General features: G+C 35.8%; 2 protein-coding genes and 1 long non-coding RNA gene across 4 annotated transcripts in view; 2 read left to right on the forward strand and 1 right to left on the reverse strand.

Moving 5' to 3' along the window:
* Positions 1-21290, forward strand: part of LOC141483433 (uncharacterized) — a 249381-nt gene that overhangs the window by 151889 nt on the left and 76202 nt on the right. The gene's annotated exons all lie outside the window — the stretch shown is intronic.
* LOC141483432 (uncharacterized) overlaps positions 2156-21290 on the reverse strand; it is a 392800-nt gene continuing 373665 nt past the window's right edge. Inside the window, exons 2-4 of one of the 2 annotated variants that reach the window (XM_074178082.1) lie at positions 2588-2613; positions 2458-2532; positions 2156-2399 (exon numbers count right to left, since the gene is read on the reverse strand). In XM_074178082.1, the coding sequence (XP_074034183.1) occupies positions 2174-2399; positions 2458-2532; positions 2588-2610 (324 nt within the window). In that variant the 5' untranslated portion in view covers positions 2611-2613 and the 3' untranslated portion in view covers positions 2156-2173. Of the gene's footprint in view, positions 2400-2457; positions 2533-2587; positions 3132-21290 lie in introns of those variants that run through there. The other variant, XM_074178081.1, reaches the window with a different exon arrangement.
* On the forward strand, positions 12088-13062 carry LOC141483408 (uncharacterized). Its single transcript, XM_074178057.1, has 3 exons — positions 12088-12630; positions 12686-12760; positions 12819-13062. Exons 1-3 carry the CDS (start codon positions 12569-12571, stop codon positions 13042-13044), a joined length of 363 nt encoding a protein of 120 aa, XP_074034158.1. The 5' UTR covers positions 12088-12568; the 3' UTR covers positions 13045-13062.

Consider the following 21290-nt stretch of genomic DNA (forward strand, 5'->3'; position numbering starts at 1 on the left):
TTTTAAGACCTCGTAGCCGAACTTTGTGGAATACCCAACTCAAGGTAGATGTGACGTGTGTAAGAGTTATATATGATGCAATATTATATATTCGGATCATCACGCACAGCACGCTAAATGAAAGGAGAAGAAATGTAGAATTTATCGACAGAGAAAAAACAAAGATTGCGGCCAGAAGGGCACTAAGCCACATTTTCATTAACTAAGTTAGCATCATCAGGAGGAGTTAACTAGATAAAGGTAAACATAACAGAAAAATTCATATAGGGGGGTCGTTTGAGAAAGAAATGTGGTAACGAGGATTTAGGAGGATATAATGTGATAAAATGTTCAGTTTTGTCTTGAAAAAACACATTGAAAATTTTGCAAAATTTCGATGCCTCAAAGTAGACAGTTTTGTCATTTAAATCGCATAAAAAAAAATGCATTTTTTAAAGTCTCATTTCTTCTAAAAACACATATGATTTGCATTGTAATGCGTCACGGAAAATGATGCAGAAATGACATGAAAATCGCTTCGAAAAAATGTCAAAAATTTAGCGCGATAAAACGTACATTTATGTTTCGATTATCGTATAAAATATTTCGCAAAATCTCAATGCGTTGAAACAGTCAATTCAGGAACTCCAATCGTTTCGAAAAAACGTTATTTTTGACACACATTTTCCAAACAAATAACGCATGACAAAAAGATCGAAAATCGTGTATGGTATGAACTAGAACCGATTTTTCGGTTCCAATCAATTTTCGTTTGAAAATACCGACTATCAGCCAATAAAATTCACCTCAAAATTACTATGCAAATTTAGTATTCGAAATATCGAAATCATTTCTTTAATAGCATTATTTAGGATGTTTCGTTAATCACAATTTTATGCACATCAATTGCTTTCAAAAAACGCTACATATTTTCAAAAAATAGTAATATCGTCTAACAGAAGTTTATTACGTTGAAAATACTTTTGTGACAATACCTGATAATGACCAAAACAATGCATAATACACGTATACAGAGTGGCTTAGTACTTCAAAATACGTCTCAAACAACAGAAAAATCAAAAATCGCTTATGATATGAACTAGAACCGAGTTTTCTGATTGAATGAAATATAATTTACTTTTATATTTAAACCATCGATTGATAAACATATTTTTTGTAGTGAAATCGTATTTCATCATTCGACGACTTGGAAAATTGAAATATCGAGTAGTACGTCTTTTAATAGGTTTCGTCTGGAAATTGATTGGAAATCAGATCGTTATTTAGGATGTTTCGCTAATCAAAATTTCATGCAACTGCTTCCAAAAAATGCTACATATTTTCAAAAAATAGGAATATCGTCTAACAGAAAGGTAGTGAACTGTTTGTAGTAGAAACAGAACTTGAATTTCTTTGGACGTGCTATTAAGAGAAAGAGGTTTTTATGATATAGAGCAAGAAATTTACGTCAAATTCATTACGTTGAAAATACTTTTGTGACAATACCTGATAATGACTAAAACAAGGCATAATACGCGTATACAAAGTGACTTGGTGTTTCAAAATACGATGATATAATAAATGTGATATTATTATTGATATTATAAATTAGAAACAATTTTGTTGAGAAATTTGAAAATGAAAACTTACCTTGTATCACAATGTTCATTCATTATTATAAACGCTCGTATAAGATTGATGAAAAACAACTCATATACATAAAATATATTCGAAATAAAGAAATATGTTTGTATGTCAATTAATATTGAATAGGAGTGCCTAACGTGTGATCCAACATGTCAGAAGGACACTTGTCTTTGTTAACCAAGTTACTATTATCAGGAGAAGTCAACTAGATGTAGATAAAAATAGCAGAAACATTCATGTAGGATGTCGTTAAAGACAAAAATAAATAATGATCTCTCCACTTTTGTAATTTATTTTGCAATCGAAATAGGAAAAAATGAAATTTTTCGAACCATTCTAATTTAAATCGATAGAAGAAGGCTTCATGATATAGAGCGAGGAATATAGGTCAAATTCATCATCAAACGGCTTGGAAAAATTAAATATTGAGTTGTAGATATTTTGATAGTATCTTGATAGGTTATCATTTAATTTTTGCTCAAAACTGGTATTTGAAAGTAGAAGAAAATAAAATAAAAAACAAACACAGTGAATTTAAAATATTTCATTAATTTTTATCTTCACTGTGGGTGTTGGTAGTTGTTGGAGGTTGGCTCAAGTTCGGGGAGGCAGCAGGAGGTGGTGGCTCAGGTGTTTCTTGTTTCCCGTCAGAGGTGGGCTTGGGTTTGGGGGAAGAGGTAGACTCCGGTGGAACGTATTCTTCTTGTCCCGTACAAGTGCAGAATCCCCACCACTCGGGGCAAAAACTGCATCTTGCATTATCGATGTTCAATCTGCAAACATTCTGACATTTATAAATTGATATTACAATTGAATTTTAGAAAAACTCACGAAAAATCTACCTCCTCATCCGAAGATGAATAATATTTTTCTTCTTCCCCCATCGAATAATACACCTTGTCATTTCTGAAAAGCAATGATTGATCAATATTTGAAAGTTAATGAAAAAATAATCACTTACGAAGAATTATTTGTGTTTTCCATAATCTGCAATAAAAAAGAATACAATGTTAAAATACGCATGATATTAGTGAAAAAGTAGAATTATTAAATAAAAATCTTTCATCAAGATTTTAAAAATGAAAATTCGAAGGATAGAAGGTATATAAAATCTAAGGTTACCACATGTTACTTTTTTTTTTAGTGGAAGGGATGACTCATTTTCGTTAGACAACACAAAGATCGCCTTCCAAACTAATGGAAACACTTTATTACTCTGTCAACTGAGCTTTTTTTTTTTTCATTAGAATAGATAATTGTTGATGTATTCGAAATATACAACCAATTCGTTAGAAAGCTGTGTGTATGTGTGTGTGCGTAAAAACAGCAAATTTTTTCATTTTGAACCATGAAAATGGTTGATTTATAAAAATCGTATTGTATGGAGACGTTGACAGGCTGAAATTGACGATTTACTCAAAATATCATATTTTTGTGATCTCAATACATTTGAGTAATCGTTCAAATCAAAACTTGAATCTTTTACAGATAATGCGTTTGTGAAAGCCGAATTGTCCTTTAATGGTTCGATTCCAACACTTTCGAAAGCAAAAGATATCGAAACGTTTCAACTAAGTTGCGGCTGAGTGAATTATATTTCTCGTTCACACAAAAGGGTTTTTAAAAACTTTTTATTTGAACAGAGTAACAACTAATAACTATAAAATATAAGTACTGGCTATTACAAATCAATTGAACCTATTTATACATAAATTATTGCCGACTTTGCAGATATCAGCAAAATAATTGATGTCGTCTTCGGGTCATCGAACAATATCCTGCTGATGTAAGAGGTTATCGAACTGTAACTTCTCCATCCCCTGGGGAAGTCTTGTAAGGGACGAACAAGACTGAAGATGATGCTTCGTGTTCGGGATCTGGTGGATCATCATTGGATGGTTCTTTCTTCGTTTGCCTTTTCAATCTGTAAATTACGTATAGAATGAAGATGGTGATTGAAATGTGTTAATAGAGAGATGGTTTCATTGTAGCTTTCCATTATTCTTGTGTTTAAACTGATGTGTTGGTTCACATGACTTATTATGTTCCTTTGGTTGTTTTCTAGGGAAGCAATAGCATTCTCATATTTCCTTGCATCTTCTTGGTCCAAGTTTCCAGAAATTGCTTTGATCACACTTCCTAAGCCATCTATGAGTCCTCTTTTGGGTCTACTGAGAGGATAAAGAGTCTGTAGCTTTTCCTTGGCAGTTTTCAGTTGGTACTTCAGTCCTTGATCGAAATTTTGCAAGTTGAAGAAATAAGGGTCACTTAGTCCGTTACGAATTGCTGTGGAGACGGCATCATATTGGGATTCTATAGCGAATATCTCTTCGTGGATGGGTTGAAGATCGTAGTAGTGGATGAAGTCGTGCGTACTAGTCTTGATCTTTGCTTGTCCCATCTTGAGGGGAAGTAGTCCTGGATTTGTCTTGAGGTTCTGGATTTCGATCTCCTGTCCTCTCGTCAGATGAAGACTGTAAAGGGACGAAGAATTTAGTTATCTTATTAGGCAAATGTCTTATATTTTTCTTATGGACGTTTGCATTTTCTGTCTCGACAGTTACTGTTTGGTCTTTTTGGATGGATTTTGGGAGGAAGGGTGGTAGCAGTTTGTTTCTTTTCACTGTTTTTCTTGTGTACACCTTGGTGCAGGGTTTGTAGGTAATAGGAGTTTCTCTTTTCTTGTTTCTCTTCTCTATGATATTTGTTTTCTGTTTCTGTAAATCTTCGTTGATTTTCCTATATATTTCCTTCGTTTTTTCCCTGTGTTGTTGGACGTAGTTGTTAATCAAGGCTCGTCTTATGTCGATATCGAATGGGTCTTGACTATTGAGATGTCCGTTCAGAATATCCATAGGTTTTTGTCTTGTTGCTGAATGGATAGAGTTGTTGTATCCTAGGATGGCATAGAGCATCTGTTCTTTGTTGTCTCTTTTCTTATGCGTATCTCTCAATATTCTCAAGTGTTCGATCAATGTGGAATGGAATCTCTCGACTATCCCGTTTGACTGAGGGTTTTCTGGAGTGGTATAGTGGATGTTGACTTTATGTGTGTCAACAAATTCTTGGATCAGTCCATTTTTGAATTCCGTTCCATTATCAGTGACGATCATATGTGGTATTCCATGATGGTTGATGAATACTAAGAGAGCATTGAGAGTGTTGATAGCATTACATCCCTCTATTGGATACGCCTGGCCATATTTTGAAAATGCATCCACAATCGTCAGAAATTTTTGTCCACTAGCCTGAAAGGTATCCATGTGTATTATTTCAAGAGGCTTCGTTGGGGTAGGTGTCAGCATGAACTTTGGCTTCTCTGGTCTTCGATCATACTTGTTGATTTGACAAGTTTCGCATAAGTTGATAGCTTCTTCGATATCCTTTTTTATATTGGGCCAATAATACAATCTTTTGATCCGAGTTTCCGTTTCGGTGATTCCTCTATGGTTTGTTTTTCCTTCATGATGCTGCTTGATTATTTCTTTTTGTCTAGCTGAGCAACTGACATCTTCCAAAAGGCGGTTGCATTTTATGAGATCGAAAGAGGAATTCTTGAATGTCTCTCTCAAGATTCTGCACATGCTGGGGTAGAGTTCTTCATCTTCGAACATCAAAGCGTATTTCTTTCCCGGGCTGATATATTCTTTGAAAAAGTTAAAAACATTTTCGTCCATATTGTCGTTTCCCAACTGAGCATGGTATCTTCTTTTATTCGGGAATATTTCTTCTATCACTGTTCTTGCTGGGTTATAGTTTACTCGTTTGAAGATGACTTGGTTATTGAAGACATTGAGAGGTTTCTCTGATATTGGTATTTCTAATATTGGACTTTCTCTGGCTGTATGGTTGGTGATGCCACTAGTATCTTCGTCTGGGGTAACTTCCGGGTTCAGGTTCACGCATTCCTTGTCTCCTTCGGTTGGGGGTTCATTCTGAATTTCTTGTTCTTGCGGTATGGGGTCCTTATCTTCAGGAAAATGGTGATGAAAGCAATCTTTAAACAGATCGTTGATGATGTCATCTGCAGACTCAGGAACTTCTGATGGAGGATGGTTGAATAGAGATGCCTTGTCGTCGTCGTAGTTTGCTTCATGGAGCTCCTTTGTATGTATCTCTATTCTGGAGAGCGCATCGGCGTTGGTATTGCTTGTGCCTTTTTTGTAGACCACTTCGTAGTCATACTCTTCTAGCTTCAGGCGCCATCGGATCAGTTTTGAGTTTGGATCCTTCAAGGAGAAGAGCCACTGGAGGGGACGGTGATCTGACAGAATTTTGAATTTTCTGCCGAAAAGATACGGTCGGAAATATTTGGTGGCCCAAACTATTGCTAGCATTTCCTTTTCGATGGTAGAGTACTTCATTTCAGTTTCGTTCAGGGTCCTGGATGCATAAGCTATTGGCTTGTCTCTTCCTATGGGTCCTTGGGACAGAACGGCTCCTATGGCGAAATTGCTGGCATCTGTGGTCAGATTAAAGGGCTTTGTGAAGTCCGGATACTGTAGTAGTGGTTCATTGGTAAGCAGGTTTTTACAAGTTTGAACACATTTTAGGAATTCTGGCGTATGCTCTATATGGGCATCTTTCTTGAGACAGGAGGTTAACGGTTTGGTAGTCTTGGCGAAGTCCTTGATGAACTTCCTGTAGTACCCTAGAAGTCCTAGGAATCCTCTGATTTCTTTGACAGTTCGAGGTACAGGATAATCCATGATTGCTTTGACTTTTGCTGGGTTTGGTTTTATCCCATTTGGAGTGACGATGTGTCCTAGAAAGCTGACTTCTTTTTTCAGGAATTCGCACTTGTCTACTTGTATTTTGAAACCAGTTTCTCGTAGACGTTGGAAAACTTTTGTGAGGTTGACCATATGCTCCTGCAGAGATGTAGAGAAGATGATTATGTCATCCATATAAACCAAGCAGATAGTCCCTTGTAGACCCTTTAGGACATTGTCCATAACCCTTTGAAAGGTCGCTGGAGCATTTTTCAGTCCAAACGGCATACGCAGGTACTCGTAGTGTCCGTTTTCGACGTTGAATGCGGTCTTAGGGATGTCCTCCTCTGCCATCTCTATTTGGTGAAATCCGCTTGCCAAATCCAGGGTAGTGAAATATTGACACCTTCCCAGTTTGTCGAGGATGTCAGAAATGTTCGGAATAGGGTAGCGGTCGTCGATTGTCTTTTCGTTGACTTTGCGGAAATCCACAACGATACGCCATTTTGCTTTTCCAGAGGCGTCCAGTTTTTTTGGAACGACCCAAATTGGTGAGGACCAGGGAGATTGGCTAGGTCTGATGATTCCTTGGTCCAATAACGAAGTTATTTGCTTCTTGACTTCTTCCTTGTGTACATACGGATATCGGTATGATTTTGTGTAGACTGGGATTTCGTCTCTGGTTTTTATATGGTGTTTGACCTGATTGGTGAATGTGAGTGAGGAATCTGGATGGTGAAAAATATCAGCATATCTTCTGCATAATTTTCTGATATGCATCTCCTCTTCTGGATTCAGGTGGTCTGTTCTGATTAGATCATCCATGTTGTTGATTGGGTCTCTGTTTCCTGATGGGATTATGTCAGCAGAATAGATATGATGCTCTTGAAGATTTATTGGGCTGCTGCATACTGGTTCGGCTAGAACGATTTGGAGTTTATCTGGACTGAAGTTGACAATTTCCGTCCAGGCTAGATGATCACGGGCATCAGTGAGAGCTTCACGGATGTAAGCGCCTTGCAGTTTCTGTCTTGGTATCATGATAGTTCCATTCTTCTCCTTCACCGGTAGTCGTACTTGGGTCACGCTGTCTGGCTCCAATTGAATAGAGTAGAACTGGGTCTTATTGGTTTCGTAGTACTGGATTGGGAGAGAGGAGTATTCGGTTAAAAGGGAGGATTCAGGAAAATTCAGTTCAGCTTTGAGAAATTTCAGGTTGTCGAGTCCAATGAGGCCATCAAAAGTTTTGTGGAACTTGAAGAGGTAGAATTTCAGAATGCCGTTTGAGTTAAACTCAGGAAATATGGGAATTTCTGCACTGTAATCTTGAGAATAGTTTTGGAAAATGGAAGTGACGACGAAGGGATCTTTTTTGATGCAATCCTTGTAATATTGGAAAGCTAATTCAGGATTGAGAAAGGATTTTGTTGATCCGGTGTCAATGAGGAGTTTCAGGGGAGGATTTGCAATGGTTATATAAGGAAGTTCTCTCTTATCATCGAATGTATGCAGTTCCACTATGTTTCTTGGTTTTGTCCTGGATCCAATGGAAAATTTACATCTGGATCCTGTTGGTCTTCTTGAACCTGGAATTCTTCAGTTGGTTCTTGATCGGGATAAGAGCAGGTTTCTTCAATGTAATAGGGGTTCGCTTCATATCCAAAGTCTTCGTCATGTTGCTCAATGTTGAACATGGGAGCTGGATTGAAATTTGGTCTTGCCTGAGGTTGGGTTCTCATGCTCCTCGTTGGTGCTCCATAAGTATTTCTGGTACTGATGCTCATTGGTGTTGGTTCTTGTCCGTTCTGCCTGTTTGGTTGATTCTGTCCAAAACGTTGTGGTTGGACTGAAGGCCACATCTGTTTCTGTTGAGTATTTGGTTGCCAATGTGGTCTGAAGGTTGGTTGTTGAAATTGTGGTTGGAGTCCCATTGTCTGATGAGGTTGTTGTTGTCCGGGTCGTTGAACGTGTTGCATGGGTTGGTACATCCGCTGTGGTATTGATTGTTGGGCATATTGGTGATTTGCAGTTTTTTGCTGGGTCTGGACAGGTTTCTTGGGGACTTGTGAGGGTCCAAACGTCCTTTGTAGATAACGGATATTGTTTTCTTCTTGGATGTACTGCATTGCTGTTGCCAAGTCTATTGGTTTCATTGCTCTTATGGTGGATCCCATGGGCTCTCGTAGTCCGGCTAGGAATGTTGTTAGAGCTTGTTGTTGGAAAAAACTTTTCTTGCTGATCTTTATCGTATCATCGGCGGTGTGTAATTCGATATAGTTTGATATTGTGTTTAAAAGTCCCATGACTTTTTCGTAAAAACGTTGTGGTGTTTCGTTCTGGTCTTGTCGCAGGTTTACCAAATCTCTTGTTAAGGAATTTTCATTCCGTTGGTCGGCGAAGTTTTGGATTAGAGTTCCTTTGATGCTGTTCCAGTCACTACATCCATAAACTGAGATGACGTCTTTGGCTCTGCCTCGTAGCTTGTTGAGTAGTCCTTGTATCAATATATGGTTCTGAAAACAACCGGGGTCTTCAGTATTCCAATATTCGTTCAGAATCATTGTTGATACGTTGATGAATTGGTATAACTCATTTGGGCTTCCATCGTATTCGGGTACAATCCAAAAATTCTTCAGGTCGAATTGTTTTGCCATGTTGATGGGATTTAAAGGTTGGTCAATTGTTTGAGGAATAATGGATGGGCGAGAATTGATACTTGAAGGTGAATTTGGTAAAACTAAGGTAGGGGGACGTAAAATAGTATTTGCAATTGATGAAGTTGAGTTCATTTATGCTTACAGGATGACGATGATGGCTCGTTGCATATTCTGTCAACAAAAACTTATTTCTATGTAGATATTCCTTGACGGACGATAGTGAAGAGGTATTCTTGTCTACGGCCGGAATTCTTCCTGGAGTACTTGCTTCTCGGTGGAACTTGGTTCGGGAGAATAGTGGATAAACGTTTGAGAACGACGAGGATCTTCTAAGGACTCTTCCACTATCCTAGCGACTGCGCCAATTATATTTCTCGTTCACACAAAAGGGTTTTTAAAAACTTTTTATTTGAACAGAGTAACAACTAATAACTATAAAATATAAGTACTGGCTATTACAAATCAATTGAACCTATTTATACATAAATTATTGCCGACTTTGCAGATATCAGCAAAATAATTGATGTCGTCTTCGGGTCATCGAACAATATCCTGCTGATGTAAGAGGTTATCGAACTGTAACTAGTGCTTCATGTTTTTTCTGTAACCACAGGCTGGCGTCATTACCATCTCACCCACATATACTCACAACTAACATACATAAAAATGAAAAATGACTTGGGAATTCAGTATTATTTCAAAATGTTGTGGTGGGCACTCATATTTTTTGCGTACCTCACTACTTGTGAAAATGTGACGAATAAAGAAGGAATGTTGCAGTATTTATTTCGATATGGTTATGTCGAAAACAATAATTCTATCGCAGATTTTGAATCGACTATGATTAGTTTTCAAGAGAAATATAATCTTCCCATAGATGGTACATTGAATTCAGATACTCTGAGTTTGATCCAAAGACCGAGGTGTGTGATCGCTGAAAACGCTTTCACGATTCAAGGTAAATGGAACAAAACATATATCAAATGGTCTTTTCCTCGAGCATCTGCCAAAATGTTGTTTGATGCTGAAAAAGCCTTCAGTTTATGGGAGGATATTTCTAATTTAAAATTCAAGTATGTTCGTTTGACGAATACCGAAAAACCTGATATAACTATATCCGTGGTAAAAAGAAGGTAAATATTTACCTATTTACAATTTGAAATGTGACATAACAATGAGGCACTACCTAAATGCGATAATGCTCGTAACCTGGGAGTAGAGATTTTTTCAAATGATTTTCAGATTGTTAAGCTGGGTATTGAAGCGGTTTGGATGAGTTATTGCATAAGTATTTATTGATTACATTATTGCGAAATAGTCATTATTGATAAATAGATGTGATTTTCTTCAGGAGTTCTTTTAGCTGGTGCAAAAGTCCTTCTGCAGGGCATGGAACACCGAATAAATTCCAATTGAATTGTCCAGCTTCACTTATTTTTCGAGTGAATTCATTGTATTTATAATAGGTGTACTTTCTGAAAAAATACATGTGTCCATCAATGTATCGAAAAGCACCTGTGATATCTCCTGGAATTCCCGGAAATATATCGGAAATCCGTCCTCTGGTTGTTATTACACCAGGTGTTTCAAAAAATTCAACGTATGATTTATTGTCATACAGTATGTAACCTTTTCCGCTATTAGTTTGGAATATCACATTTATATCGGATGTTACTCGAATTGGATGATTTTCTTTGATTTCTAGGCTAGGAAATACTGCCACATAATATTCACGTCTATTTTTATCGAGTGCAATTATATCGCCTGCTGAATTTTGAAAAATTTGTTCAACAGAAACGTTTTCACTCATATAATCAGCAATTTTATCTGGTTTCGCAGGTATCGACATCTCATTCAAATCCAGCTTCCATAAATATTTGTTGTAACCTACATATAGCCTGTGATTTGGAAATTCTGGAGCTTTTGCCAAAAATATGAAATCAGGGATTTTCACATTGCAGAGGTGTGGGTGCAGGGGTGTTGGATGTTTTCTTGGTTATTTGGGGAGTATTTGTCGTTGATGTTTTCTTCGTTATTTGGGGAGTATTTGTCGCTGATGTTTTCTTCGTTATTTGGGGAGTATTTGTCGTTGAAGTTTTTTTACTAGAAGTAGAACGCTGAGTTGTTTTTACTGCAGTGGTATTACGTTGACCATATAAAGATGTAATGGCATATTCGTCATCTCTTCCTAATTGAATTGTTTTTTGTTGGTACCAAGGAAACATAATGGAAGTTTCTTGACTGCTATGCCCCAATCCAAGTACATGCCCAATTTCGTGAGTTAGGGTCACGAGAAAATTCGTACCTCCGTTTCCATCAATATCCCACGATTCGTCCTTGTCTAGATGAATTTCTGAACATGCATCATTTGAAGGTGGGTAAGCATGAGCTAAAATTCTCCCGGGACCATCAAATTCAGATTGACACATTCCATTACCCATGCAGTCTCGGCGGAATGAATGTCTTCTTTTTACCACGGATATAGTTATATCAGGTTTTTCGGTATTCGTCAAACGAACATACTTGAATTTTAAATTAGAAATATCCTCCCATAAACTGAAGGCTTTTTCAGCATCAAACAACATTTTGGCAGATGCTCGAGGAAAAGACCATTTGATATATGTTTTGTTCCATTTACCTTGAATCGTGAAAGCGTTTTCAGCGATCACACACCTCGGTCTTTGGATCAAACTCAGAGTATCTGAATTCAATGTACCATCTATGGGAAGATTATATTTCTCTTGAAAACTAATCATAGTCGATTCAAAATCTGCGATAGAATTATTGTTTTCGACATAACCATATCGAAATAAATACTGCAACATTCCTTCTTTATTCGTCACATTTTCACAAGTAGTGAGGTACGCAAAAAATATGAGTGCCCACCACAACATTTTGAAATAATACTGAATTCCCAAGTCATTTTTCATTTTTATGTATGGTAGTTGTGAGTATATGTGGGTGAGATGGTAATGACGCCAGCCTGTGGTTACAGAAAAAACATGAAGCACTCAGCCGCAACTTAGTTGAAACGTTTCGATATCTTTTGCTTTCGAAAGTGTTGGAATCGAACCATTAAAGGACAATTCGGCTTTCACAAACGCATTATCTGTAAAAGATTCAAGTTTTGATTTGAACGATTACTCAAATGTATTGAGATCACAAAAATATGATATTTTGAGTAAATCGTCAATTTCAGCCTGTCAACGTCTCCATACAATACGATTTTTATAAATCAACCATTTTCATGGTTCAAAATGAAAAAATTTGCTGTTTTTACGCACACACACATACACACAGCTTTCTAACGAATTGGTTGTATATTTCGAATACATCAACAATTATCTATTCTAATGAAAAAAAAAAAGCTCAGTTGACAGAGTAATAAAGTGTTTCCATTAGTTTGGAAGGCGATCTTTGTGTTGTCTAACGAAAATGAGTCATCCCTTCCACTAAAAAAAAAAGTAACATGTGGTAACCTTAGATTTTATATACCTTCTATCCTTCGAATTTTCATTTTTAAAATCTTGATGAAAGATTTTTATTTAATAATTCTACTTTTTCACTAATATCATGCGTATTTTAACATTGTATTCTTTTTTATTGCAGATTATGGAAAACACAAATAATTCTTCGTAAGTGATTATTTTTTCATTAACTTTCAAATATTGATCAATCATTGCTTTTCAGAAATGACAAGGTGTATTATTCGATGGGGGAAGAAGAAAAATATTATTCATCTTCGGATGAGGAGGTAGATTTTTCGTGAGTTTTTCTAAAATTCAATTGTAATATCAATTTATAAATGTCAGAATGTTTGCAGATTGAACATCGATAATGCAAGATGCAGTTTTTGCCCCGAGTGGTGGGGATTCTGCACTTGTACGGGACAAGAAGAATACGTTCCACCGGAGTCTACCTCTTCCCCCAAACCCAAGCCCACCTCTGACGGGAAACAAGAAACACCTGAGCCACCACCTCCTGCTGCCTCCCCGAACTTGAGCCAACCTCCAACAACTACCAACACCCACAGTGAAGATAAAAATTAATGAAATATTTTAAATTCACTGTGTTTGTTTTTTATTTTATTTTCTTCTACTTTCAAATACCAGTTTTGAGCAAAAATTAAATGATAACCTATCAAGATACTATCAAAATATCTACAACTCAAGCCGTTTGATGATGAATTTGACCTATATTCCTCGCTCTATATCATGAAGCCTTCTTCTATCGATTTAAATTAGAATGGTTCGAAAAATTTCATTTTTTCCTATTTCGATTGCAAAATAAATTACAAAAGTCGAGAGATCATTATTTATTTTTGTCTTTAACGACATCCTACATGAATGTTTCTGCTATTTTTATCTACATCTAGTTGACTTCTCCTGATAATAGTAACTTGGTTAACAAAGACAAGTGTCCTTCTGACATGTTGGATCACACGTTAGGCACTCCTATTCAATATTAATTGACATACAAACATATTTCTTTATTTCGAATATATTTTATGTATATGAGTTGTTTTTCATCAATCTTATACGAGCGTTTATAATAATGAATGAACATTGTGATACAAGGTAAGTTTTCATTTTCAAATTTTTCAACAAAATTGTTTCTAATTTATAATATCAATAATAATATCACATTTATTATATCATCGTATTTTGAAACACCAAGTCACTTTGTATACGCGTATTATGCCTTGTTTTAGTCATTATCAGGTATTGTCACAAAAGTATTTTCAACGTAATGAATTTGACGTAAATTTCTTGCTCTATATCATAAAAACCTCTTTCTCTTAATAGCACGTCCAAAGAAATTCAAGTTCTGTTTCTACTACAAACAGTTCACTACCTTTCTGTTAGACGATATTCCTATTTTTTGAAAATATGTAGCATTTTTTGGAAGCAGTTGCTTGAAATTTTGATTAGCGAAACATCCTAAATAACGATCTGATTTCCAATCAATTTCCAGACGAAACCTATTAAAAGACGTACTACTCGATATTTCAATTTTCCAAGTCGTCGAATGATGAAATACGATTTCACTACAAAAAATATGTTTATCAATCGATGGTTTAAATATAAAAGTAAATTATATTTCATTCAATCAGAAAACTCGGTTCTAGTTCATATCATAAGCGATTTTTGATTTTTCTGTTGTTTGAGACGTATTTTGAAGTACTAAGCCACTCTGTATACGTGTATTATGCATTGTTTTGGTCATTATCAGGTATTGTCACAAAAGTATTTTCAACGTAATAAACTTCTGTTAGACGATATTACTATTTTTTGAAAATATGTAGCGTTTTTTGAAAGCAGTTGATGTGCATAAAATTGTGATTAACGAAACATCCTAAATAATGCTATCAAAGAAATGATTTCGATATTTCGAATACTAAATTTGCATAGTAATTTTGAGGTGAATTTTATTGGCTGATAGTCGGTATTTTCAAACGAAAATTGATTGGAACCGAAAAATCGGTTCTAGTTCATACCATACACGATTTTCGATCTTTTTGTCATGCGTTATTTGTTTGGAAAATGTGTGTCAAAAATAACGTTTTTTCGAAACGATTGGAGTTCCTGAATTGACTGTTTCAACGCATTGAGATTTTGCGAAATATTTTATACGATAATCGAAACATAAATGTACGTTTTATCGCGCTAAATTTTTGACATTTTTTCGAAGCGATTCTCATGTCATTTCTGCATCATTTTCCGTGACGCATTACAATGCAAATCATATGTGTTTTTAGAAGAAATGAGACTTTAAAAAATGCATTTTTTTATGCGATTTAAATGACAAAACTGTCTACTTTAAGGCATCGAAATTTTGCAAAATTTTCAATGTGTTTTTTCAAGACAAAACTGAACATTTTATCACATTATATCCTCCTAAATCCTCGTTACCACATTTCTTTCTCAAACGACCCCCCTATATGAATTTTTCTGTTATGTTTACCTTTATCTAGTTAACTCCTCCTGATGATGCTAACTTAGTTAATGAAAATGTGGCTTAGTGCCCTTCTGGCCGCAATCTTTGTTTTTTCTCTGTCGATAAATTCTACATTTCTTCTCCTTTCATTTAGCGTGCTGTGCGTGATGATCCGAATATATAATATTGCATCATATATAACTCTTACACACGTCACATCTACCTTGAGTTGGGTATTCCACAAAGTTCGGCTACGAGGTCTTAAAATGACTAAACTTAAGCTCCATGAGGAGAAACACTGGATTTTGAGCTAGAAACGACGTATTTTTTTTTTATTAAATGGCGTATTTTGAGACATCCTGTACACATTAAAGAATCGCATGCTAAAACGATAGAGCCCCGTTAAACTGTAATGTTTTTTCTTGAATGAGACATCCCGTACATATTGAAGAATCGCACGTCAAAATGATAGAGCCCCGTTAAACTGTCCTGTTCTTCAAATGACGTATTTTGGGGACATTCTGTACACATTGAAGAATCGCATGCTGAAACGATAGAGCCTTGTTAAATTGCCATGCTTTTTCTTAAATGAGGCATCCTGTACATATTGAAGAACCACACGTCAAAACGATAGAACCCCGTTGAACCGTCATGTTTCTTATGATGTATTTTGAGACACCCTGTACACTTTTAAGAATCACACATGAAAGCGATAGAGCCCCGTTAAACTGTCATGTTTTTTTTTTTTTTTTTTTTTTTTTTCAAACAATGAAACATCCTGTACATGCATTGAAGAATCGCACGTCAAAACGATAGAGACACGTTAAAATGTCATGTTTTTTTTAATGACGCATTTTGACACACCCTGTACACAATGACGTCATGTTTTTTTTTTTTCTTCAATCCAATTTTTCATTCATTATTATTATATCATTATTTTCCACGCTGACGTATTTGAGACACCCTGTACTCATTGACGTCATATTTTTTTTTCTTCAATCCGATTTTTCGTTCATTAATGATAATGTATCGTTATTTTCCACGCTGACGTATTTGAGACACCTCGTACATGTTTTTTTTTCTCAAACGATGAGACACCCTGTACACATTGAAGAATCACACGCCAAAACGATAGAGCCTTGTTAAACTGTCATGTTTTTAATGACGCATTTTGAGACACCCTGTACACATTGACGTCATGTTATTTTCTTTAATCCGATTTTTTTGTTAATTATTATTATTATATCATTATTTTCCACGCTGACGTATTTGAGCCACCCCGTACATGTTTTTTTTTTCTCAAACGATGAGACACCCTGTACACATTGAGGAATCACACGACAAAACGATTAAGCCTCGTTAAACTGTCATGTCTTTTAAATGACGTATTTTGAGACACCTTGTACACATTGACGTCATGTTTTTTTCTTTAATCCGATTTTTCGTTAACTATTATTATTATTATATCATTATTTTCCACGCTGACGTATTTGAGTCACCTCGTACATGTTTTTTTTCTCAAACGATGAGACACCCTGTACACATTGAGCAATCACGCGACAAAACGATAGAGCCTCGTTAAACTGTCATGTCTTTTAAATGACGTATTTTGAGACGCCCTGTACACATTGACGTCATGTTCTTTTCTTTAATCCGATTTTTCGTTAATAATTATTATTATATCATTATTTTCCACGCTGACGTATTTGAATCACCCAGTACATGTTTTTTTCTAAACGATGAGACACCCTGTATGGTAGTCATGTTTTTTTCTTCAATCCGATTTTTCGTTCATTGATAATATTATACCGTTATTTTCCACGCTGACGTATTTGAGCCACCCCGTACATGTTTTTTTCTCAAACGATGAGACACCCTGTACACATTGAGGAATCACACGAGAAAACGATAAAGCCTCGTTAAACTGTCATGTCTTTTAAATGACGTATTTTGAGACACCCTGTACACATTGACGTCATGTTTTTTCTTTAATCCATTTTTTTTTGTTAATTATTATTATTATTATATCATTATTTTCCACGCTGATGTATTTGAGTCACCTCGTACATGTTTTTTTCTCAAACGATGAGACACCCTGTACACATTGAGGAATCACACGACAAAACGATAAAGCCTCGTTAAACTGTCATATCTTTTAAATGACGTATTTTGAGACACCCTGTACACATTGACGTCATGTTTTTTTTTTTTAATCCGATTTTTTGTTCATTATTATTATTGTATCATTATTTTCCACGCTGACGTATTTGAACGTTTCCCATTGGGATCGCACGCTAAAACGTGAGACCCCCACCTGACATGTTTTTTTCCTAAATGAGACACCCTGTACATATTGAAGAATCACACGTCAAAACCATTGAGCCTCGTTAAACTGCCATGTTTTCAATGACGCATTTTGAGACACCCTGTACACATTGACGTCATGTTTTTTCTTCAATCCGATTTTTCATTCATTATTATAACCATTATTTTTCGCGCCGACGTACACCCTGTACATGTTTTTCCCTGAACGATGAGACACCCTATATGACAGACATGTTTTTTCTTTAATGTCTGTGGGCCATGGTTTTTCTTCAATTCGATTTTTCGTTCATTATTATTATTATATCATTTTTTTTACGCGCCGACGTATTTGAAACACCCCATACATGATTTTTCTTAAACGATGAGACACCCTGTATGACACACATGTTATTTTTGTAATTCCACCGCGTACGGATTTTTTCTCAAACGTCGATGACATATTTCAATTATTAAATCTAATCATCATTATTATTATACCACTTTACCGATCGAATATTTTTGTTTTTGCCGAGCGCTCCTACTGATAAACTCGAAGTCAACAACATCGCGACGAAGCCGCCGAGTGAACTTGAGCACTTTCGATTTGGTTCAATCATTGTACATTTCAACACTTCTGAGCTGGATCTCTCATTATACATTTGAGCACTTCTGATTTGGTTCTATCATTGTACATTTCAACACTCCTGAGCTGGATCTATCATTGTAGATCTACTCACGATTTCGGTACGCTACTGACCATTCGGGTATTTCCGGAAAAAAAGCTGCTGACTTTGGCTGCTAACTTCACACCGGTCTATTTCATCTCCTGAAGGCCCCAGCTTGGTTGGTGAAGGGCTCATCGAGAAAAGGGTTGCAGTTCTGTTCTATTCTGAGGGCAGTAAATTGAATTATTCCACAATTCTTCATTATTCATATTCGAAAAATATTTTCCATGTGATATTATCATTCTAGATAAATTAAACACAGAACTTGTAGACATGTATAAAATTGTTTTAAGAATATTTTCGCTGAAGTGCCAAAAATACACTTGATTTCGGTAGATAGGACAATTTTTTTAAAGGAAGGTAGGTAGTATTTCAACTCGTTCAATGAGAAAGTTTTGGGCCACTCTGATGATCGTAGAATATCATTCCTAAAAGTGGTTATATACAGATATAACAATCAATAATATAATAAGTTCCCTATCAAATAAGAAGATATATGTTATAACTCACTCGAGAAAAATAACTTTTTAAAAATTAATATTTATTGAACAGGGGAAACAGATCTGTGTCCCCAGAGTTGAGTAGTAACAGTATGACAACTAGAATACAACTAACTTTATTACGCCACGCAGGACGTTTTTATATGAAAAAATATCATGAAGTAAGCGTCTAGGTGAACAAAGAACAATAAACGGCGCCTGGGATCTTTCTGGAACAGCGTAGGTGCCGGATGTTGATTCAGCTATGCTCTTGAGATGGTCACCTTGGAGATGAATGGTAGAGGTCAGCCATGGGCATATAACATATATTATTTGTTTTAATAATTGTTCAAAATTTTGTTAGTAGATGAGTAACGCTGGTTCTAACTCAAGATGACCGCCATTTTGGCGGCCAATTTAATTATTCCCGCATAATTTCAAACCCGGCGTTCATCCTGAACCCAACGATTATGGATATACAGGATTGCTTACTTTACATACGCCACGTTAAACAAGCGCCGAGCAGATGTGACGTAACACTGGTGACACTTTTAGTACCTGCCATAAGACTGTGTGTTATTTTAACATTTTTTGAGGATTATTTTCGGACAGTATTACATTGTTTGTGTTTATTTTGAATGAATTTTTATTTAACTATACCAATTAGGTTTCTGAAACATTGAGTTTGTTATTGTGAAAGTCGTATTTTTTGTGCTTTTGGACATGTTTTAAACTGGTGTAACGAGTAGACGCTATATCAGATTCTGTTATTTTCTTCCGTTTTGAGGTTTGTTTTTTGCCATTGTGGAATATTTTTTTGTTTTTTGAACATTTTTAAATTAAATTAAGGTAAAAATTGAAAATATTCACATTTTTTTAAGTAATAGCAATAATTGTCTAACCATTAAAATGCCTGGTTGTATTTGTGCAGTGTCAACTTGCAAGTCAGTTGACTTTAAAGAAAAGTGATGTTACCGATGTAATATTTCACGATTTTCTTATTGCTAAGCATACGGTTTCCACAACTTTGCAAAAAGAATGGATTCGTCGCTGCAAAAGAGGGGATACATTCACTCTCAAAAATGAATTTGTTTGTTCTAAACATTTTACAGAAAATGATTATGAACGAGACCTTGAAAATGAATTGTTACGTAAAAACTTATTCTATTAATTCACTGCTTAAAATATGTATGTTTTTTATAGGTTTGCCTTTGCGTCGTAAATTAAAAAAAAAACTGCAGTAGCTAGTGTTAACCTAAATTATCCAACAATTGATGAAGAGAGGGAAGTTTTACAGAATACAAGTCGCAATATCAGAGCCTTACAGAAAAAACACAATGCATCTATCAATATGTTACTTGAATCAAATTTGGATAATTTTAAGCCATCCACATCTTAAAGTTGCTCTTCTCCTCATAATATTTTATCTCCTCAACCTCAAGCTGATCAACACAATATACAAGGAGAATAATAAAAAATGAAAACCCTATCATGTATTTTCTGTCAGAAGTAGATCAGATACAGGTCTTCTATTACGTATTCCCTAGGGGACGTAATTACGGTAGTGAGTGGGAAAGAGACGTGTGCGACGTGATCTGTTTAAAAAAAACTGTTTAAAATCTGTTTTTTCGTTAACCAGCTGTCGAACCCCTACGAACGACAACCCTAAGAAGTCGAAACTTGTGCGAGCTAAGGATTAACGAGGTCTTACCTTTTAACGTGTGATTCCTAACACGGGTTTGACGATAGCAAGTGAAGATCGATCGTTCAGACTAGGGCTTGAACCACCGACCAACACGGCAGTCAATTCGAGTGAGTGAACAAAGCACCCACGCCGAACCGCTTGGCTACCGACCGACCATAGACGCATGGACGTGATCGACGCATAGAAGGATGGAATGAGCATCGAGTAGATTCATTTGATAGATAAGGGCGCGGTGGAATTACAAAAATAACGGTATAATATTAATAATGAACGAAAAATCGGATAAAAGAAAAAACATGGCCATGGGCGTTAAAGAAAACAATATGGTTGTCAACGTAATAGAAAAAAACATGGCTGTCATACAGGGTGTCTCATCGTTTAGGAAAAAACATGTACATGTACATGTATTCAGTAGATAACAGCGCGGTGGAATCACAAAAATAACGGTATAATATTAATAATGAACATGGCTGCCATACAGGGTGTCTCATCGTTTAGTGTCACGTCGGCGTGGAAAATAATAGTATAATAATAATAATGAATGAAAAATCGGAATCAAGAAAAAAAACATGACGTCAATGTGTACAGGGTGTCTCAAAATACGTTATTTAGAAAACATGACAGTTTAACGGGGCTCTATGGTTTTAGTATGTGATTCTTCAATGTATAGAGGGTGTCTCATTTAGGAAAAAAACATGTCAGGTGGAGGCCTAACGTTTTAGCGTGCGATCCCAATGGGAAACGTTTGAAAATGGGGCAATGGGGGGTATTCAGCAATGACATTTCAAAATACGTCAGATGCGTTTTTTCGTGTTAGTTGGGAAATGGGGGAGTGGGGATGAAGAAAACACGCGGAAGGGTAATGTTTTTGAATTGAAGGGGTTATATTTTTAGGAGTGATTAATTTTTTGGGAAAGAAAGTTTTTGGCTTTCTACTACTCCATCTGATACAAAAAAAAGGGATGAGAGAATCTTCCAAAGAAAGGAAGGAAGTAATCAATTTGAAACTTTATACATGAATGTGTAGATCATGCAAAGAAGTAACTTTCAGACACAAACTGAAAGAAAGTCCTCCTGAAACAGCTACTTTCATAATTCAATGTTTATATGAAAGTAGCTGTTTCAGGAGGACTTTCTTTCAGTTT

The sequence above is a fragment of the Leptinotarsa decemlineata genome, unplaced genomic scaffold, assembly GCF_025532065.1.
Source record: "Leptinotarsa decemlineata unplaced genomic scaffold, Ldec_3_MD MMD2_tig00003348_RagTag_RagTag, whole genome shotgun sequence".
NCBI lineage: Eukaryota > Metazoa > Arthropoda > Insecta > Coleoptera > Chrysomelidae > Leptinotarsa > Leptinotarsa decemlineata.